At 41.1% G+C, this 20613-nt stretch overlaps 1 protein-coding gene across 1 annotated transcript in view; it reads left to right on the plus strand.

Moving 5' to 3' along the window:
* Positions 1–20411, plus strand: part of xpo4 (exportin 4) — a 57236-nt gene extending 36825 nt beyond the window's left edge. Inside the window, exons 9-24 of the mRNA XM_087172934.1 lie at positions 3747–3921; positions 5101–5277; positions 5405–5547; positions 5721–5866; positions 7044–7221; positions 11396–11555; positions 11718–11887; positions 12816–12990; positions 14902–15108; positions 15221–15307; positions 15609–15789; positions 15906–16027; positions 16142–16272; positions 17155–17272; positions 17374–17466; positions 18753–20411. Coding sequence (XP_087029060.1) covers positions 3747–3921; positions 5101–5277; positions 5405–5547; positions 5721–5866; positions 7044–7221; positions 11396–11555; positions 11718–11887; positions 12816–12990; positions 14902–15108; positions 15221–15307; positions 15609–15789; positions 15906–16027; positions 16142–16272; positions 17155–17272; positions 17374–17466; positions 18753–18950 — 2461 coding nt within the window. The 3' untranslated portion in view covers positions 18951–20411. The remainder of the gene's footprint in view (positions 1–3746; positions 3922–5100; positions 5278–5404; positions 5548–5720; positions 5867–7043; positions 7222–11395; positions 11556–11717; positions 11888–12815; positions 12991–14901; positions 15109–15220; positions 15308–15608; positions 15790–15905; positions 16028–16141; positions 16273–17154; positions 17273–17373; positions 17467–18752) is intronic.
* The last annotated feature ends 202 nt before the right edge of the window (positions 20412–20613 follow it).

Below are 20613 nucleotides of genomic sequence, written 5' to 3' on the forward strand. Positions count from 1 at the left end.
ATTCATACTAAATAGAAAAGCTGTCAAATGCAAGAGCACAAAATGAAATGCTGTCATCCACAGCTAAAGGAGCTAATGCTGAAATATAATTTAGCCATTAAAACTGATCGATAAAATTATTTTTGACACATTAAACAGTTTTTATAAGTGCATAATTCTCAAGGCTCTTGACTTACAAATGCTCCTGAATCTGACGACGACGGGAATTTTCCGTATTTACTCTGAGCAGATCAAGTTATGTGGAGCTGTATAGTGAGTTTCAGCTGGACACAGTTAGCAACGAGGTGGTGAACAAAATGGAGCATTTAGCAGCTAAAGAGCCAGATATAAGCTAAAAGACCAAAATTAGGATTAAAGAAAGTAAATATTAGACTTATATACGCCAAGTGGACACGAACACGATTTCAAATGGATCACAATGTTGCTGCGTAACTGTAAAATGTGTAAATAAGCAACTGTTATCAACTTAAAATGTGAGGATGTCACTTAAAATGTCACTTGTCCCCCTTCAGGTTTAACACGCAGCTCGCCACCAACGTTAGACATTAATATTTGGCTGAATGTAGGTGGTGACGTCGGGTGACCAAAATTCAATGTCAAGACAATACCAAACGAATACTGACGTCAGCTGAGCAACGGAAATCCAGCGTCTTCCAAATGTCTCATGACATAAGATTCATTCGAGTCGTGTGCAAAACTAAACGTCTTTTTCAAACGTCACAATGTCAGTTAGTTTAACGTCTGTCCAGCGTTGGATTCCAACGACTTTCTGACGTTACATTGACTTCCGGTGCGTGCTAGGAAGGGAGCTGTATTTGTAAGTAGTCTGCCTGAATCAAATAAAGCTAGCAAAGTTAGCTGACCGTGCTAGTTTAGATCCTTGGATTTAGATCAGCAGCGGATGGATCAAAGAATAAATAAAAACAAACCTGACCAGACATTTAATATCAAACATTAAAGTTACCAATACTTGATGCTACAGACACATTTGAGTTTTGATACTTGTACTTTTGTCAATGTCTAAGCTCTATTATAGCTGTTGAAAAACATGCGTTAGTTGAGGTTTCTATCAGAAATGTTGGTGTTTATGGGAACTGTGTGTGTGAATGTGAGAGACTGAGATGATTTTTCTAGGGCCAATAAGTACAGTAGAAGTATTTCATGTTCATTTGTGGGCGTGTCTGTAGTCAGCGTGGTTCTGATCTGAATTAAGGGGCCAGACTCTCATGTATAAATAACTGAGACACACATACACATTTCAATGTGCACACCAGCTCACTGTTGGACCACGTGAGTCAGTGAGTAGGGGTCTCCCCCCTCTCTCTATCCCTCTCTCGTCTCTCACGTGCTCCCACTCACTCCCTCTCTCTTCCCTCCTCTCCTGCTCTGTCTGTAATCACCTATTCTTGGAGCTTTTTTCCAATTGCCTCATCGGAAAACCATGCGGAGAGGGATGGCCGATCTACAGTGATTGAACAGTTCTGCTCACAATTTAACTCCATCTGATAGGGGTTAGCTAGGCCTCACACACAATGTTCCTCTCTAACTCGGACTGACTGGAGAGGTGTGTCAGTTCAAATATACAAATTCAGGATTAAGACTTTTCCTACTTAGGTGCAGCAAAGACGAGAAAAGAAAAAAAATATACAAAACTTCAGAGGTGATTTTTCTTTTCGTGCAGGGGTTAAAAGACAACTTAACTAAGCAGGAATGTAGAAAATGTATTGAAGCAGCTGCTGAGACTGTTGAGCAGGTTTACAGTATATGCATTGTATAAGAACCAAAGCATGTTCAGTTTAGCTTCCGGCTGAATGGAGAGGCTGATAATTCAACATCCTGATGCTGTCAGTGGAGTCTTAGTTTATCAAAGATGTATCAGCATCAGTTTATATGTCAACTTATTACAACAAGTCAACAAAGATATGTCTGAGGTCATTTAGAAACCATGTCTTTAATGTCCTGCTGGATACATACAAAACAGTCAGCTCAGTATCATATTTTTTTAACTCTCAAATACCAGTATCACTAACTGCAAAATAGACAGAATTAAGAATAAAATTACAATTCTTCTTCAATTTCTAATGCTGTTGCCCACGTGAAGGTCTTTTGTCGTGAACAGCGTGATGGGTGTGGTCACATGAGATATTTGTGTGGTCTCGGTGAGCAATTTTCTGGTAGCTTTTGTGGCCTTGATAGCTTAATTGCAGGATAATGTATTTTGTGGTGAGGTGGTGTGGAGTATAGAGACAGATTGTATGTAAGTATGTTGGGAATTGGAAAATTCCACACATTTCTGGATAAATTCCAGGCCTTTTCCAGCCGTGTGCTATGTCCTTGATTCCATCTGTCACACATTGAATTTTGACATTTGTTTTTGGTTCTGCCCGCTCAGTGTTATCATGTGGTGTAACACAGTCCAAACATTTGTCGATGCATCTTTTCCGATAAATTCAGAGCGCTGACATGTTTCAGATACAGAGGAATTGTTCAGAAAGAGATTTCACAGAGAATTTTAATGGAAGTCTGGGTTAATACGATTCTGCGGGCAGCTATACGTTTGAATCTTCATCGTTACTCTTATGGCGTGTTAAAATAAGAAATGTTACAAGCCGAAGTGTGACACTTGAAACATTTATAGCCACGATACTGACAAGACTCTGTGGATGACCGTGGTGGTCAGTGGGTAATTCGGACTAAAATAAACCAACGACTATTGGATGAATTGCCATTAAATCTTGTACAGACATTCATGGGCTCCAGGGAAAAAGGAGTACTGACTTTGCTGATCACCTGATTTATTTATTTTTCTCTCTCTCTCTCTTCGCTACCATGAGGTCAAAATTTCAATTTGTATTGGTTTTATTATCAAATAAAACTCTTAGTCTTGTCAAACAATATTTGACGCCTGATAAAATGCTGTTAACTTTGAGCCTTGACTTGTTTAAGAACACGGCTGCCTTACTTCTTCCTGTGATCCTTCAGTTTTCTCTTCACATTGATCGTACAGGCACCGTGGTTAGATTTGTCCAGATGGTGTAGAAGTCAGATTAAAAGCCACTTTCATATCTATTTTTAAAACTCATCAAACATGTGAAGAAAACATGATTTTTCTTTTCAGCGTGTCCAGATCTGTCACTTCGTGCTTCATGGTATGATCTTATGATAAAACAAGAAACGTAATTACAGCCATTCTCTCTTCCACCTCTTACTCTGTGTGCTGCACTATGAGGCAGAAATACCATAGAAATAACCTCAGATGCAGCTGTGGAAAACTGTTCAGGGGTCAAGTTGCCCACGGGTTTTGGTTAAGGATCAATTTTCATGCCTGTTTCCAAACCTCAGTCACCAGCGGGTAAACTGGAAAGTGACCCCAGTTTAGCCTCTGCCTCACCCTAGAGAGTGGAAACTGTCCTTCCTCAGGCCAAACCACGGGTTTGGATTAAATTGGAAAAGAAGAAGTATGAACTTTCTTAGCTTTCTCTGTCAAGAGAAGGAAGTTGCTTTTTTTGGGGCGGGGGGGGTTTACTGATGGCAGAGGATTACTAGAATTCACATCATCACTGTTTTATTAACACAGTAGATATTGTAATGTGTTTTCCTTTGGCTGCTGTTTTTTTCTTTAATCGTTTCATTGATTCAAACCGGAGTCTACTGTATAAAGTATTTGGAGCTCTGTTCATTAACACCAGGATAAAGAATCTTTCAGATCTTTTCTTTTGATCGCATTTTATTATTTGTATTCCCAGGATTGAGATCGAGGACTCCGAGGCAGTGGGCATCTCCAATATCATCTCCAACCTGATCACCATGTTCCCTCGGAGTACTTTAACAGCGCTGCCCAGCGATCTGTTCACTTCCTTCATCAACTGCCTCACTTTGCTCACCTGCTCGTTCGGACGCAGTGCCGCCCTGGAGGAGGTGGTGAGTGGTTCATAGCTCAGATCATATTCATTGCATCCAATCACATCATGTGTCACATTTAGGTACAAACCAAGGTGTGGTGGAATTGAAGTTTGTGTAACCAGATCAGAAGCTCTGAGATACTGTGCTCTTGAAATACTGTCATATGTGGAGGATGTCATATTTGCAGCTGCATTTTTAACTGTAGCAACTTAACTATCCTCACTTTCTGATCACAAGTAAAATTTAGATTTTCTAAATCGGTGCTTTCCAACCTTTTTGGCTCTTAAATCGAAGCAAAGTTGACTTGAGACCGATTGCAAAAGTCCACAGGCTGTGTCCAGTTTAACCAGAGTGTTTTTTATTTGTTTTATTCACCACAAAGTTTTTACACTCCACAAAGTCTTAAACACAGGTTTGCTCATGAACTGTGAATAAAAAATCCTGCACAGTCGATCACTTTATTTACAACATTTGGGTCCTCAGACCTAAAAACTGTCGTAAAGTGAGTTCAAGTTATTCCTGCAGCTTCTGGCTTGATTATAGATGCTGAAGATGTTGACTTGCTGTTCATTTATAACGTAGTTATATCAAATAAGAGGAGTTGATCCACTGTGATCCAGGTGTACTCACCATGTGGTACATGTAGAATCCATATCCCACGTCACATTATAGGCCAGAGTTCAACATTTGGTTTGGGGCAGTGACCAGTGCTTATCAATGTGAATTCTTCTGCTTTTGAAATGTCGAACATGTATTAACATGTAACATGTAAGTTATAGGTTTTGGTTTTTGGTGATTAAATCAGAGCTGCAACAATCAGTCAATTAATTCATCAGTCAATCATCAGAAAACTGGTTCCAAATTCTCAAATGTGATGGTTTGATGCTTTTCTTTTTTAAATGATAGTAAATCGAATATCTCTGGAGTTTAGTGCTGTTGTTCAGATTAAAGACTGCGTCTGAAAACATCACTTTGACTTTTGTGAAATTAAAATCGTCATGTTTCACCATTTTATCGACATGACAATTAAGAAAATAATCAATAAAGAAAATAATTATTAATTTCAACCCTAGCTCAATCGACCCCCACCGTCTGGTGAACTTGGCTAGTTAGTGATGACAACACCAAAGATGTGGATAGTAATAATGAAAATCGTTGGCAGTGTTTTGCTAACATCCATGAGCTCCCTTCCCTCAGCTGGATAAGGACGACATGGTTTACATGGAGGCCTACGACAAGCTGCTGGAGTCCTGGCTCACGCTCGTCCAGGACGAGGAGCACTTTCCTCGTGGCTGCTTCGTGCAGCCGGCGATCCAGGTCTTCAACTCGTATATCCAGTGTCACTTAGCTGCTCCTGACGGCACACGCAACCTGGTGAGACTTTTACCTGCTTTTACAGCTGTGTTTCACTGCGTTTAAATGATAAACAGAGATGTCGGTTTCAAAGAGTTGGAGGTTAACTTACTTTCTCTTTCTCTTGGTAATTCATCGCTCACCTCAGTCAGTGAATGGCATATCGTCTCACGATGAGGACGAGATCAATGAGCTGCAGGAAGACGACAGGGAGCTGTTCTCAGATCAGCTGTCGAGCATCGGCATGCTGGGACGTGTGGCAGCAGACCACTGTATCCCCCTGCTCACAAGGTAAATGTATAACAACTTACCAGGTGCTTCATTTACTTTATTGCTGTGATAAATTCATTTATTAAGTTAATCTCAGTATGTTTGAGCTTGTAATAAGACTTGTTCAACGTGTCCAACACTGTGGATTTGGTGTGTATCCGTGTTGACTTCTGTCTTTCGACCTCGTCCCGCAGTCTGCTGGAGGACCGGGTGACACGGCTGCACGGCCAGCTCCAGAGGACGCAGCAGCATCTCATGGCTTCATCTGACCCCGGATCAATGGACCGCAAAGTCCTGGACGACCTCTATGAGGACATCCACTGGCTCATACTGGTCTCAGGTCAGCAGCAGGACAAAACTTTGTTTGTTTGTGTCCTTCTTTGACATTGGGGCTGTCGGATCTAGCAACCAGTCTCTTGGATTGACACAAGGAGAGTTGGGACTCACTCAGCACAAATGTCATTCATTTTGGAGGAAGACATAATTGTTTCCTCGCTGATGTTTCCTTTGCATTTTAATGTTTTTGATTACACTCCCTGCACTCTGTATTCTGTCAGGCTTGTTTTGTTTATTAGCAGCTGTTAAAAATGTGATGCAGGCAAGCAGCAAGCCTGATGAAATAAAGTGCTAAGTATAGTATATTTTAGATTTATAAATTAAAACTACTGATTTTAGTATGTACACACAAACAGAATAAACTACTTAGTGCAGTAATGATAATTTACAAAATAATGAAAACTTATAATTAGGAACTGAAGGGGGAAAAAAAAGCAATATAGTGTATTTATACATTCTATTCCAAAAAAATCACTATTTACATTTACACTATTTAAACTGGACTTGCATTTAAGTCTTCGGGTTAAGGGTTTAAGTTCCATGAAGCTTCACATGGTTTGAAAACAAATGTAGGCACAGTACTAAAGGTAGTTAATGAAAAGCCGTATGACGTTCTAAGACACTAGAATACGGCTGTTTTATTATGTTTGTAAATGACTCTTTTAGTGCAGCATATTACACTTAATGAACTTTATTTGTGAACAGAACAGAAGAACTGAACTCCACCCGGTTCTGTGGGTTTGAGTTATTGAAATATTGTGTGAATCAGCATCATTAAGGCAACGCTGTGTATTCCTCACCATTAATTTACCATTTGAGCTGGGTGGGCAGCTCAGCTAAAAGGAGACGCTGTTAAAGCTGAAATCTATATATATATTTTTTAGTGTATATGGTGGAATACAATAAAACACTAAAACTAGACAATTGTGTGTTTGAAATGTTAAGTTGTTGAGTAACATTTGTTCATGCTGACAATGATGCTTTTCATATTTTATTCTGATATACAACTTGATACTAGAGCTAACAGCTTTTCTTCTGACTAAGTTCAAATCCCTATTGAATTTATTATCATACAAGACTTAAAAAGCAGACAAATATTTAAGAATAAGAAGGCGGAAACAGAAAATGTGGTGTAATTTCATGTATAACATGTCGTTTATATTCGTGTGCGCTCTCTGCAGGGTATCTATTAGCAGACGACCCTCAGGGTGAAACTCCGTTGATCCCCTCGGAGGTGATGGAGTTCTCAATCAAACACTCGACGGAGGTGGACATCAACACGACGCTGCAGATCCTGGGCTCCCCGGGGGAGAAGGCCTCGTCCATACCGGGCTGCAACCGCACAGACTCCGTCATCAGGTGAGATGAAAGTCACACTGAATACTGGTTCTGTTGTGTCTGAGGTTGATTTAATGTTTTGTGTTATTATTGTCAGAGCTTTTATGAATTTATTTAGTGTCCTATAGAAACAAAAAACTTCTAAAGTTTGAAACTGAACTGAGGATAAAGCTTTTATTCTTTAACCTTTCTGCTATTCAAAGACGTATGACCATGGACTCAAATTGTATTAGTGGAGGAACCATAAAGTGAAAAGTGTTTTATATGTGCTGTGTTTCTTCATTATTTTTCTTACTATAATTTGCTTTTCTGGCTGTTAGATGATTTAGATGATTGACGTTGCCAAGGATTCACGAGCTTTCAAGTAACTTGTTTATCCATTGTAGGGTTTTAAGGCTTTGTTGCGTAAAGTTTGAGACCTGACTCTTACTGACGTGTGGCATAGAGGACTGGAAGACTGACAGCTCCAATCTTCAAACTAGCTAAGAAAATCTGTATAGCACAGTTGAAAAAAAGGAATTTGAGCCTCACTCTCTCAAACAACAGTAGATACTTCCCCAGTATCAACATGAGACTGTGGTTGAAGTGTGAAGGTCTCATTAACAGAAGAAATGTTAACTGTGCTGCACAGGAAACTTCACAATGCTGGTGAATCAACGCCCAGGCAAACTGAAGGCAGATAGCTTGTTGCATTGGATGCGATGGCACGTCTTCGTGTCCAGCAGTCCTTGTGTTGTTGTGACAGTTCGTCTCACTTAACTGGACAGATCCCCATAAAACTCTCCCAGAATAGACTTTCTCACTGTCCGAGGCTGCTCCTTCTTCCAAGTGTTGTCACAGTTATTGTCCCATAAAGCTGAAGGTGGGTTACATTCACACTCAATCACCATGTGAATCTGCAGCCAGTAACACACATGAACAAACACCCTCTCACTGTGCTTTCTGGACAACGTGCAGTGTGTTTGACTCAGGATGAGAAACTTTTAAAACTCAGTTACACATAAACTTTTATAAACTGTGTAAGGATGACAGATGTGGATGTTTGGCCTTTAGCTTTCTGAACCTGAACCTGAGCTTCCTCCCCCTAATAAGACAATCTAACCTCATAGACACAAAAAACACTTCTGTCAATTGTTTGTCTATGAAATGACAGAAAATAGTGAAAATGCCCAAGCTGACGTTTTTTCTGAGAAGTGGTTAGAAAATACTGGATTTACTACATAAAACCTAGAAAAGCAGTAAATTTTCCCTTTTTTAGCAGCCAGAGCTAAATAATGTCTGACGTTTTTACATGTTAATCCAACAGTTGTAATGAATTATCATAATTGTGCTTAGAAATTTTACAGATTTTCTCTCAATAAGAATGAGACTTGCCATTCTGACCTATGTTGATAAATCCAGTGAACACTAGGAAGTTGTGATTGTCATTTTTTATAGTTTTGTGAAACTGTAAAACAGAAGCATTAATCAATCAGCGGAAGAAATAATGGGGAGATTAATGAGAAAGGAAAACAATCACTTGCTGCTCCCCGACAGCTCAGCAGCCGCCCCACCGCTGCCGTATAAGTTGATAAACAAGGCGAAGGTCAGGTGTCAGGTGAGCTGCAGGTTGTCCACAGTTTCACTTATCGCCATGAAAATACATCTGTTTTTTTTCTGCTGCAGTTGAAAAATCTTAAAAAGATTTTCTACTGCACTAGAGCTGAAAATGACAATAATGTACCCGCAGGCTGCAGAAGAAGTTGTTGATCAATAAGAATTATTGAACGATTGCTACTCCGGGGGCTCAGATTTCTGGCTTTCAAACCTCATTTTCAGCCAGCTACTCTTCCAGTAAGAGCAGAAATATCTGTTTATTGTGACAACCTCTCCTGTTGCTGTTGCATTGCACTGTGGTCTCTTTCTGCTGCCGTGGGATTAGAAATTGTTCTCTTACACAATAGATTTCTCCCCGTGTGGTTGTTGAACATCAGCACACAAAATGATGGCTCTAATAATACACCGACAGATAATAAAACGCTCCCTGGGACACAAAGCGTATCTCCAGTTGCTGTTATCGGAGAGGATTTGTTTTTAACAACAATTAATTGTGCAGCACGACAGTATGTGGCTGTGGTGTCAGAAACCTTGCGCGGGTCACGGCTGTTGGCAGTCACACTGGATGCTTCTTTGTTTAAAGGCAATCATCTGTGTGTGTGTGTGTGTGTGTGTGTGTGTGTGTGTGTGTGCGTGTGTGCGCGTGTGTGTGTGTGTGTGTGCAGATAATCACAGTGACGACAATAGACAGTCACAGCAGCCAGTGATATTGTCTGTTGAAGGTCATTGCGCCTCTGTTTTTTGTGGATTGTTCATTATGCAGAGGTGTGTGTGGGGGTTTGTTTTACCATATTTGTGGGGTCCTGCGGCTTCGTTGGGACTGAAATGCTGCACACCACAAGTTTAAGTGGCTGTTTGGGGGTTAAGACTTGGTTTTAGGGTTGGGGTCAGGAGTTCAGTTGTGATGGTTAAGGTTAGAGAATGCATTATGTCAATGACAGGACCCCACAAAGATAGGCGTACAAGGATGCATGTGTGTTTGTGTGTATGTGAGGGGGATGACAGCAATGACAGAGGATTGCAGAGATGAGTGGCCGATGGCATCAGGTTTCCTAATAGCGAGCGGCCGACCCCGGCCCCGTAAATGTCAGCGTGGTTTTGTTTTCTGCAAACAATGTGAAACTGCGCACTGAGGGGGGCGGACCCATAAGCTGCTTTAAGCCCTCTGTCTCTCTGTCCTTTTATATACTGTGTGTGTGTGTGTGTGTGTGTGTGTGTGTGTGTGGACGTGACTTTGCCTTTTGTCTTTCACACACACACACACACACACACACACACACACACACACACACACACAAAGGGCAGAAAAATGATGACTTTGTATTGAAGTTCGATTGATTTGTGACTTAATATCAATATCACAATTGTCACATTTCCCTCCACAACAATAAATGAAACAATCTCATATTAATTACACCCGTGCAGTAGAGTTAATTCGTTAATTCTTCATTTCTCTTCTCTATTGTCTCGACTAAAGACAAAGTGTCACCACACAGCTAACATGGCCTCGTCGTTTTTGGACCAGCTCTTCTTCATTTGCTCCCAGCTGCAGTTTCTCCAGATTTCAGATTCAGATTTGAGATTTTTTATTCATCCGAGCCCATGATTACATGCTGTGGAGTGAAAGCAAGATATACACAACAGAAACAAAACAGTGGCACCCGCAAAACATTTATGGAAAAATAAAAATCAAAGATTATTCATGAAAAGTTGAACTTTGCTGGTTTTCATTTTCAATCAAGCAGTGAACCTGTTTGTATAAAGTACAGTGGTGGCTCCTAAAGGCGTGAACACAGTCTAAAAACAAACATGATTACATGTTTGGTTTGAGCCGCCATCAGATGATCCACACATTTATGGGCAGATGACAAAAATTTTTTGTAGCCACACGGACTCGTGACCTATAAACTGACCTTTACTCTGCATCCTTTTTATTGTGATGCATATTTCATATCTTCTCGTCTCGCTGCCGAGCTCATTATCTTTTCACGACCTGGTTTGTATCATCTGATCTATTTCTGTATAAATTTAAACCTTCTATTCCAAATCACCACTCCCCCTGCTCTCCTGCCCTTTTATATTCCATGTTTATATTTTATTAGTGCAGGCATGACCATACACCGGTGAGCAGAAACATTATGATCACTCACAGATGAAGCGACTCACATCGATTATCTTGTAACAAACATACACACGACAAAAGGGCCGAGGCGAGGCTCATCCGGTGCTCCCCGTCAGCAGTGGTCTGGGCAACAGGGTGATGGGTGATGTGTAGTAACATGTTTGATCTGTGGCGCCTCTAACTCCCAACTTAAAGGACTTAAAGAATCTGCTTCTAACGTCTTGGTGCGTGATACTAGAGGACACCTTCAGAGGTCTTGTAGAGTCCGTGCCTCAGTGGGTCAGATCTAACGGCATATTAGGCAGAGGTGGTCATCAGTGTGTAGCTCAGCTTTTATGGCCGAAGTTAATTTGCTTTATCCATTCTTAGATGGGCCTTTAAAATACATGAAGCTTGAAATAAAATACACACATCACAGCACAAAACCTAAAACACAACATGACTGACTACATGGACTTTGTTTTTCTTCTGTCTCAGATTGCTGTCGGCGGTTTTGCGGACGTCAGAGGTTGAGTCCAGGGCGACCAGAGCGAGCCTGACGGAGCTGCTGAGCCCGCAGATGGGGAAGGACATCGTGTGGTTCCTCAGACGCTGGGCCAAGACGTACCTGCTGGTGGACGAGAAGCTCTACGAGCAGGTATGAGGCTTGCCGCCCCTCTAATATCCTCCAGTGTTCCCCCCCAGCAGTCAGTCACTCAGGTTTCTCAGCACAAACACAAACCTCTGTATTTTCTTTCCCTGATAATAACCAGATGTTTCTCTTCCATGTGTCTCATCCTGTTTTTCGGTCTCTCCTCAGATCAGCATGCCCCTGAGCACAGCGTTTGGCGCAGACACAGAGGGGGCCCAGTGGATTGTGGGATACCTTCTGGAGAAGGTTATCAACAACCTGTCTGTGTGGAGCTCGGAGGCGGAGCTGGCCAACGACACTGTGGAGCTGCTGGTGACGCTGGTAGAGAAGAGGGAGAGGTGAGGACAGTGAACTGTTGTGATTAATTCTTTGAGAGAAAATAGTTTGTGGTTCTAACTTCTCAGATGTGAATATTTTCTGGCTTCATCATTTATAATTGGATTGTTGGTCAGACAACATGAGACATTAGAAGATGTCGCCTCTGACTTTTGGAGATTGAAATTAGCATTTGAACAATTAATCAGTTAATTGAGAAAATAATCAACAGATGAATTGATAATGAAAATAATCATTAGTTTTAGCCGTTCAGTTGTGTTTGGTTGGTTAGAGAAGCCACGGGACAACAGTTAATGACAGGTGGTGCTGTTTCAATGTGAAATGACTGCAGTGATTTAGTATTGCACATTGATAAAGCTGATGGACTCACGAGAAACAGATTAAAACGAATGGTCTAAATTGATGCCTTAGAGATATTCTCACTCCAAAGAGCCAAGAACCAAAATAGCTTGAAGCTATTTTTCTGTAATTCGCCAATAATGTTTTAGCTTGTTTCCTTTTGATGTTAGATGGAACAGTTAGAAAAAAGAAAAACATTGTTTTGTTGATCTGGTTTATCAATTTTTATTAAAAACCTTACATCTCGTTTTTTCATGAACCATGAAAAACAATCTTCTGTTCTGTGGTGAATGAAAATGCACTTCATTAAAATCTTGTTTTTGAGACTGTTCAGAAACCTCTTCACTTTCAGTCAAAATAAAAACATGCAAATCAGCCAAACTGGATTAAGAGTTTTCACAGGACATCAGCAGCGTTTAAATTAGGCATCACTTTGATCAAAAAGACATTTTGGGTGAGATCATCTGTCTGTAAGTGCAGATGTTTTTGCAGAGTAATAACAACAATATGCCTCCCTCCCTCCCCCTCTGTCTGTCTTTCTGTCTGTCTGTCTGTCTGTCTGTCTGTCTGTCTGTCTGTCTGTCTGTTCAGGGCGAACATCGTGGTGCAGTGTGAGAGCTGGTGGAACCTGGCGAAGCAGTTTGCCAGCCGCAGTCCGCCTCTCCACCTGCTGTCCAGCTCGGTGCAGAGGTCTCTGATGAAAGCTTTGGTCCTCGGAGGCTTCGCACACATGGACTCTGACACTAAACAGCAATACTGGGCCGAGGTAACGTGTGCTGATTTATTTGTCAATAATGAATAAAATGATTGAAGTAAATGATAAATGTAGTAAGTACTTGTTTATTTTCCAGTCTAAAATATCCAATATACCTCTAAAACGCCCCAAAAATAATGTAAAACAAAAAAGTAAACTAAAACAACACGCTGACATTCGGCAGTAACACTGAGCTTAGGAAGGCGGAGAAGGGGGGAGGCATCATGGGACTGTAAATTTTATTTTGTGAAACCACACTAATTAAATTCTATGTGTTAGAAGTTCCACACCTCCTCAGCGGCTGAAAAGTTCTGGCAAACATAAGTCCTGTAAATGAAATTAAATTCTATAAACAGAGCAGAACAATTACAAGAACATAATGTGCAAAGACTCGGATTTTCCAGACATTTTTTTTTCCCCTTGTAGTCGTCTGTAAAAGAATGTTTCTGTTTGTTACAACTTGTGTTGAGTTTTAATAACGTTTCACTGACCAAGTTAATTGCTGAGATCTGGATAAGAAGTGAAGTTTCTAAAGGCAGCGCAGGGAAGAAACGAGCAGTGAGACAATCAGACAGGTTGTAAACAAACCAGTTTAACCAACCATGAAGATAACGTGAAAGAAAACGAAGGACAACAGTAAAATTATTTCTCAGACTGTCTGTTTACGCACAAATGTTTTGGATCAGCTTCGAATAAAACTGTCATAGTGTATGTGAACACAGCTTTTCTGAGCAATAAAGGATAATTATGAAGTTTCTGGTGCACACACTTTCAGTTTGATCTGCACATTTAGATCGTCTGGATTAACTGTTTGTTTTGTTTACATCCTGTCTGATGTGTTTTTTTGCCGCGTCTTGCTTCTTTTTAGTGTCGTTGCTTTGCACACACACAAAAAAAAAATGGAATTGTCCTTAAATCGAAAACAGCCATAGTGCATAACTTCACCTGGTTCACATCTGGTACCAAATAAAACAACAATATAAACTGATAATTTCATCGCAGTCATGAGCTCAGACTTTGGCGAGAGTTAGTCCGGTTCAGAGTCACTGAGCCCCACAGACTCCCGTCAGATGTGGGGATTAGGAGTGATGGATGCGGTCGATAATATTCCCCCGTCGAGTCTTTCTCCCTTGTGTATAACATGATCCTTGTCTTGATCCCGCAGGCCTTTGTCTTAATAGGCTGACAGTAGTAAATGGGGGTGCAAAGCCACAATGACTCCAGAGTAATTATGTGGGGGTGGGGGGGGGTGTATAAGTGAGACAGCAGCTGTTGAGTCATACAGCTGCTCGGTCTGAACTTGGATCTGACTGTTGGAGGAGGAAGACTCCTTTGTTACATCTTTACATCACTGCTCTTTCCTCACAGGCACCGAGAAATCACTGTTCACAGTAAACACACTGCACTGAGTTCACATAGCTCAGATGAAGGATGACACCAGGCTGTTTTCCTGCAGGTGTGCTTATAAACAACAGGCTGCCACTGATTTAAAAATTACCTTAGAATATTAAAAACTGCTTTAAAAGGCGTACTAGTGTTCAACTTATGTCTCCCCTGAAGAGCTTTAACAGGGCACAGTCGTTAGAAAAACACAAAATAGTCCCATTAAATTTGTTAATTAGCTGCAGAATACAGAGGAAATTTTTAAAACACATGTTGTACATGGATCAGCGTGAACATTTGTGATCAAAAACTGCATCCCTTGTACTTCATCTCCAGCTTATACTTGAATTATCTTGGATCGATGAATAAAAGTGACTGAATCTTTTTAAAAATATGAAATTGCTTGATTGAAGGTAGCCTGACTGAAACGTCTACAGGCTACTTCAGAATGTTTGGAGATGTGAATAAATGACAGATAATATACAGTATGTCGCTTCTGAACACAATATTTAACCTAAGACTGTGTTTCTCTCCATCCAGGTGCTTCACCCTCTTCAGCAGCGTTTCCTCAACCTCATAAACCAGGAGAACTTCGCTCAGATCAGCCAGGAAGAAGCCGTCAAACAGGAAATCGTCGCTACGTTAGAGGCGCTGTGCGGCATCGCAGAGGCGACGCAGATCGACAACGTGGCCTCGCTCTTCTCTTTCCTCATGGACTTCTTGTCCAGCTGCATCGGCCTCATGGAGGTAAGAGAGGGTGGGAAGGTGAACTGAAGTCTTTACACTCTGATGGAAGAGGACTTGGTCAGTGTGTGTATGTTCGAGATGAAATACAAACTCTTTGGTTTTTGTTGCGCAGGTTTACAGCAACACGCCCGAGACAATCAACCTCATTATTGAGGTTTTTGTGGAAGTGGCTCACAAGCAGATCTGCTACCTGGGAGAGGTGAGTGTTTTACCTGCGCATACACACACACACACACCTACACCCATATGCTTCCATATGCATACAGCGATCTTCAATCATTTTAATTTCATTATTTTAATGTGTCATCATTTGAGTCTTCTCAGCTGAGCGTAGAGACGACACATGTGGAACAGAAAGTCTGTGTTGGACATGAACATTTTTAAAGTGATGGGTATTTACCACACAGCAAGGGTCTAATGAAAAGATGCTATCAAGTTGTATTATGGGAAATGTAGGATCCATTAACTGTGACACTGTGTTTTCTCCTCTCCTCGTTCAGACTAAGTCCATGAAGCTGTACGAGGCCTGTCTCACGTTGCTACAAGTCTACTCCAAGAACAACCAGAGCCGGAAGCGAAGCGACGCCACGGCCGAGGAGGACCAGTACCAGGACCTGCTGCTCATCATGGAGCTGCTCACCAACCTGCTCTCCAAAGAGTTCATCGACTTCAGCGACACAGGTTTGTTGGCTCGATGTTTTTTCTGTCTTTAAATGAGAGTAGAAAACTTTTCCTTATCCTTGTTTGTGTTGTCATTTTCTTGAGATTGATTTTTTTTTCAAACTGCTGTGTTTTAGATGAGGTGTTTCGGAACCAAGACCAGGGAACGCCAGCCTCCAATAGGACAGTATCGGCAGCAGATGTGGTTCTTTATGGCGTCAATATTGTTCTTCCACTCATGTCTCAGGACCTGCTCAAGGTAAAACTGCACAACATGGATTTTTGGAGTATTGTTTCCTCTGAGTGCTTTAAAAAATCCAAATCTGTTCTGTTCTGTGTGCACATACTGATCCTGTCCTCGTTGTTTCTCCAGTTCCCCTCTCTGTGTAACCAGTACTACAAGCTCATCACCTTCATCTGTGAGATCTTCCCAGAGAAGATCCCACAGCTGCCTGAAGACCTATTCAAGAGCCTCATGTTCTCCCTGGAGCTGGGAATGACCTCGTATCCTTCCACTGTCTGTGTTGTTGTTGTTGTTGTTGTTGTTGGTATTCTTGATTTACAGCTGGGTATTGAGCCTCAGAACATTTTTGGTCCTGTCCAAAATATGTCCTCAGCACAGATTCAACTGAAAACTGTCAGGTACTGAAAGTTGGCGTCAAATGCTCGCCCACTGATCAAACAGTTTCCAAATTATATCATAGTTTTGTCAATTTTGGAATATTTTTATTTTGACAAGTATCTTATGCTGCTGTTGTTTAGAGGAAATTTGTTTCTGTGGTTAAATAGAAAAATGGATTTTGTAGAAAAAACACTAATATTCCCCATAGTAATACATATTTCCTATATATATATTTATTAGGAGTGTATATTGGTCTCCACTAAAACCAGGTGTGTCACAATACACAGGTAGCGATATTTAAAAAGTGAAATATTGGCATGATTATATGGTCGATGTTAGATGGAAATTGAGGCCTTGTGGATCTTTTTTTGATCAGTTCATCTGGATGTTGTGCACCTTCGTACAGTTACACCTCCCTACGCTCGTATTTGAGTCGAATTCATTTGCCAAAAAAGAGACAAAACACAGAGTAAACAAAGGCAAAGATGAAGTTGACTGATAGCATTATCATTATTATCTCTCTCAGACGTTTTATAGATATTGCAATGATATTATTGTCGTTGTCACCATGTTCAGTCACAATTTCACATAAAACTTTTGCTTCAAAAAGAAGAGAACCACAACCTTATTTTAACTAGGTTTGTCATCCGTTGCCTCTCTCTGCTTCACTGTGCCTGGTGCAAGATTTAAAAAGACAGTTTTTGTTTTTTGGTTTTTTTTTTTTTCTTTTTTGGTGGTTTCTGCTCCTTAACGTCTATTTTCAGGATGAGTTCAGAGATCAGTCAGCTGTGCTTGGAGGCGTTGTCTCCTCTGGCTGAACAGTGCGCCAAAAACCAGGAGAAAGACACGCCTCTCTTCATCGCCACTCGTCACTTCCTCAAGGTATAAAGCATTCCTGGAACTTTTTTGACTGATGTAGACTTTTTTTGTTGTATAATAATTTTTCCTTTCTTATCTCCCTGTGCTCCGTCCTCTGTCTTCAGTTGGTGTTTGACATGCTGGTCCTGCAAAAACACAACACAGAGATGACGGTGGCAGCAGGAGAAGCTCTTTACACACTCGTGTGCCTGCACCAGGTGAGTGACTGACTGACTGATAAAACACATGCAGGGGTGAGGATACTGCAGTGGTTTAATCCGCTAATGTTCAAAGAAGAAATACTGAGAGTAAACTAAAAATAACTGGTAGATATAAAATCAATGACCAGCTGTTAAGTTTGCTTTGGATTTTCTTGCCATTTAAAGTAGCTGAAGGCTTTTAGATGATTGAGCTCTTTCTTTTTGAAGACGCTCAGTCTGGGCTTTTGTGCAGCTTTTTAAAGTGTAATTTCTTCTGCGAGCAGGAGTCTCGTTTATAAAATGGTCTTCAGGTCAGATATAGAATTAGCTCAGATTGAAACCCACAATCAAGTAGTTATTGGTAAATTCTTTCTTGGCTGCAGAAATGTTGGTCTCCACAACTGTGTGGACGTAATGTTTCCTGTCTGTTGTCTGATGGGAAGCCTGCGTCCACTGTCCGACTGGACTGTCCACTTCAGTAACAGCAGCAGTTGACCAAACACATCATGAGAAGCATCCTCACGAGAGACATTGGCCTTTCATATCTGTTACATGTTTAAATATGAATTAAAAGTCACAACAAATCAAGCTGCTCACATTATCAGAGAAGCAGGAAGTTTTGGTGCATGACTCCAGACGCCCTCTAGTGTTTGGTCTGCACAAACACAGCTCCACTGTGATGGTCCATTAATTTAATGATAATGTTAGTATAAGATTACCCATTATCCACTGCCAGCAAATGAATGTCAGATGTTTTAACTGCATTTTTGAACCCCAACTATCACCGCTCATAAAGACTTGACTTACAGTGTATCCAATACAAATTCTGATGTGTATTTTTCAGTATTTTCTGACATTTTATAGAGAATGATTGAGAAATGAATCAGCAGATTAATCAATAATAGATATACCAGTAGTAATATATAATTATAATAATTTGTTGCAGCCATAAACCTTTTGGATTTAAATTTCATTATTGAAGAATTGTAACTAGAGATATATTGTATCTGTGAGCATGTCAGTCGATGAGTGACAAATTATGTTTGAAGTAATTTAATGTTGTAATTATAGTTTGTCCACCATAAGTATGAGTTTATTTAAGTAACTGGATATTTTACAGTTGAAAATTAAACTTGCATAATAAAATAAACAGTAAAGTGATGACACTTTGCTCAAACATCTGTGGCTTTTCAAATACTTTACTTATACGTTACTTATCATTTATCTATTTATTATTCTGCTGCTCATTGAATCTGTCGAGTTCTAGTTTCACCCTGACCTGATCTGTCGCTCTCCTCCGTCAGGCGGAGTATTCGGAGCTGGTGGAGACCCTGCTCTCCTCTCAAAGAGACGCCGTCATCTACCAGCGGCTGGCCGACGCCTTCAACAAGCTGACGGCCAGCAGCACGCCACCCACCATGGACCGGAAACAGAAGGTCGCCTTCCTCAAGAGCCTGGAGGAGTTTGTGGCCAACGTGGGCGGCCTGCTCTGCGTGAAATAACCACTGAGAAACCGACTCCGCCTCGATTCATCGTTTTGAAAAGCAACCAATCAAAGACTCCCCCACCCACCAACCCTGGCTTCATCCCTATGAACTATGGGTAGAGGAGACAGCTCGGAGGACCTCTCTGTCTCTGCACCTGCTGGGGAATCATCTCATGCCTGAATGTTGACCCCGTGTTCTCATCCTCGGGTTTCCTCTTTTGGTTTTGTTCTCCTCCCCAACCGTTACGCACATCATGACGAGAGAGAGGCGGAGCAGCGGCTGATGCCGATGGAATTGTCCTCCTCCTCCTCATGTGCCTGGAGGCCGCCAGAGTGCACACAAACACACACACACAAACACACATACAGGGTAAAACAGGTTGCTGTTACTGAAAAGTGAAGAAGTTTTTTCCAGTGTGAGGGTTTATAGATGAAGGTATTAGAGGGGCCTTGGCGACACACACACACACTTCTTTTTTTTAACAGTTTCCACACACACACACACGTCGCCCCAATCCTTCCCAGAGTGCCTTTGTTTTGTTGATTGTTCTGTGCGATTGTGTGCGTGTGTGTGTGTGCGCGCACGTACGTGCACAAGAGCGAGCAAATCACGTCATACATCAACTGACAAGACACGTTGACTGTGCCTGCCATTCGCCAAAAAACTCAGTGGATGCACACACATTCACAAACACACACACGTGCACGGAACATTACCCGCACGTGACATGTTGCCATGACAACAAAGGTATGGCTATGGCCGGCCCCCGCTGTCTTTGGGCTTGCTGAACCACACAGCACAGGAGGGCGTTTGTTTGTTTGTTTGTTTGTTTATTTGTTTGTTTGATTGTTGGCGATGACAGAAAACCAAAATCAGATTGCATTTCACTAAAGGGTGTACATATATATACATAAATATATATATATATAAAATGTTTTCAGACCAGAAACCATGAGAAATGTTTGTTCAAAGACAAAAGAAGAAACGGACTGAAATGTTTTTATATGCCAGTGGACGGCAGGAAGAGCTGTATGAGTTCAACATTGTCTGAATTCAGCTAAAGAGGGAGCAACTTTCTCTGTGTTGACCTTTTTGCAGTTTGATATTTTGGATTGTAGTTCGACGTTGCAGCCGCCTCCCTCCGGACAGACGAAGGCCCGCGAGATTACTCGGGCCTCTAAACTTTAGCAGAGTAATTTGAGTAGTTTTGTTTTTTGTTTTTTTTTTCTACAGCAGCACATCCACCGTATCACTCTTCAGCACACACTGGATCGAAGCAGAGACTGTTGGAGTTGAAGGACAGCAATAACAAACCAAATAAAAAGGAGCAGAGCCACTTGTTGAAGCATTATGTTGCAGACAGATTCCTCCTCGTTCAGAGCACTATCCTGGTTATTGTAGAATGGCTGTTTTGTTAATGAAGTGTAAAAGTGTACATAAACTTATTGTATAAAATGTTCTGGCCTCTGCATTTTCCTTAACGTGTCGTGTCTGTTTGTAAAGTCTTTTATCTACTTTAGTAATAAATAAAGTTATTGATTATACTTTTTATCACAGTGTTAGGACTAATAACTTTATGGACTAAGACACAATCACACACACAAAGGATCTGGATTTGTTCTCTGGACTTGGTCAGCTGCAAATATTCCTAAAGTTTCTTCTGTGTGTGGAAGGATTC

This window comes from Seriola lalandi, unplaced genomic scaffold (assembly GCF_002814215.2).
Source record: "Seriola lalandi dorsalis isolate HSWRI2012SDOR001 ecotype SW California unplaced genomic scaffold, Sedor1 jcf7180002053912, whole genome shotgun sequence".
NCBI classification, from domain to species: domain Eukaryota; kingdom Metazoa; phylum Chordata; class Actinopteri; order Carangiformes; family Carangidae; genus Seriola; species Seriola lalandi.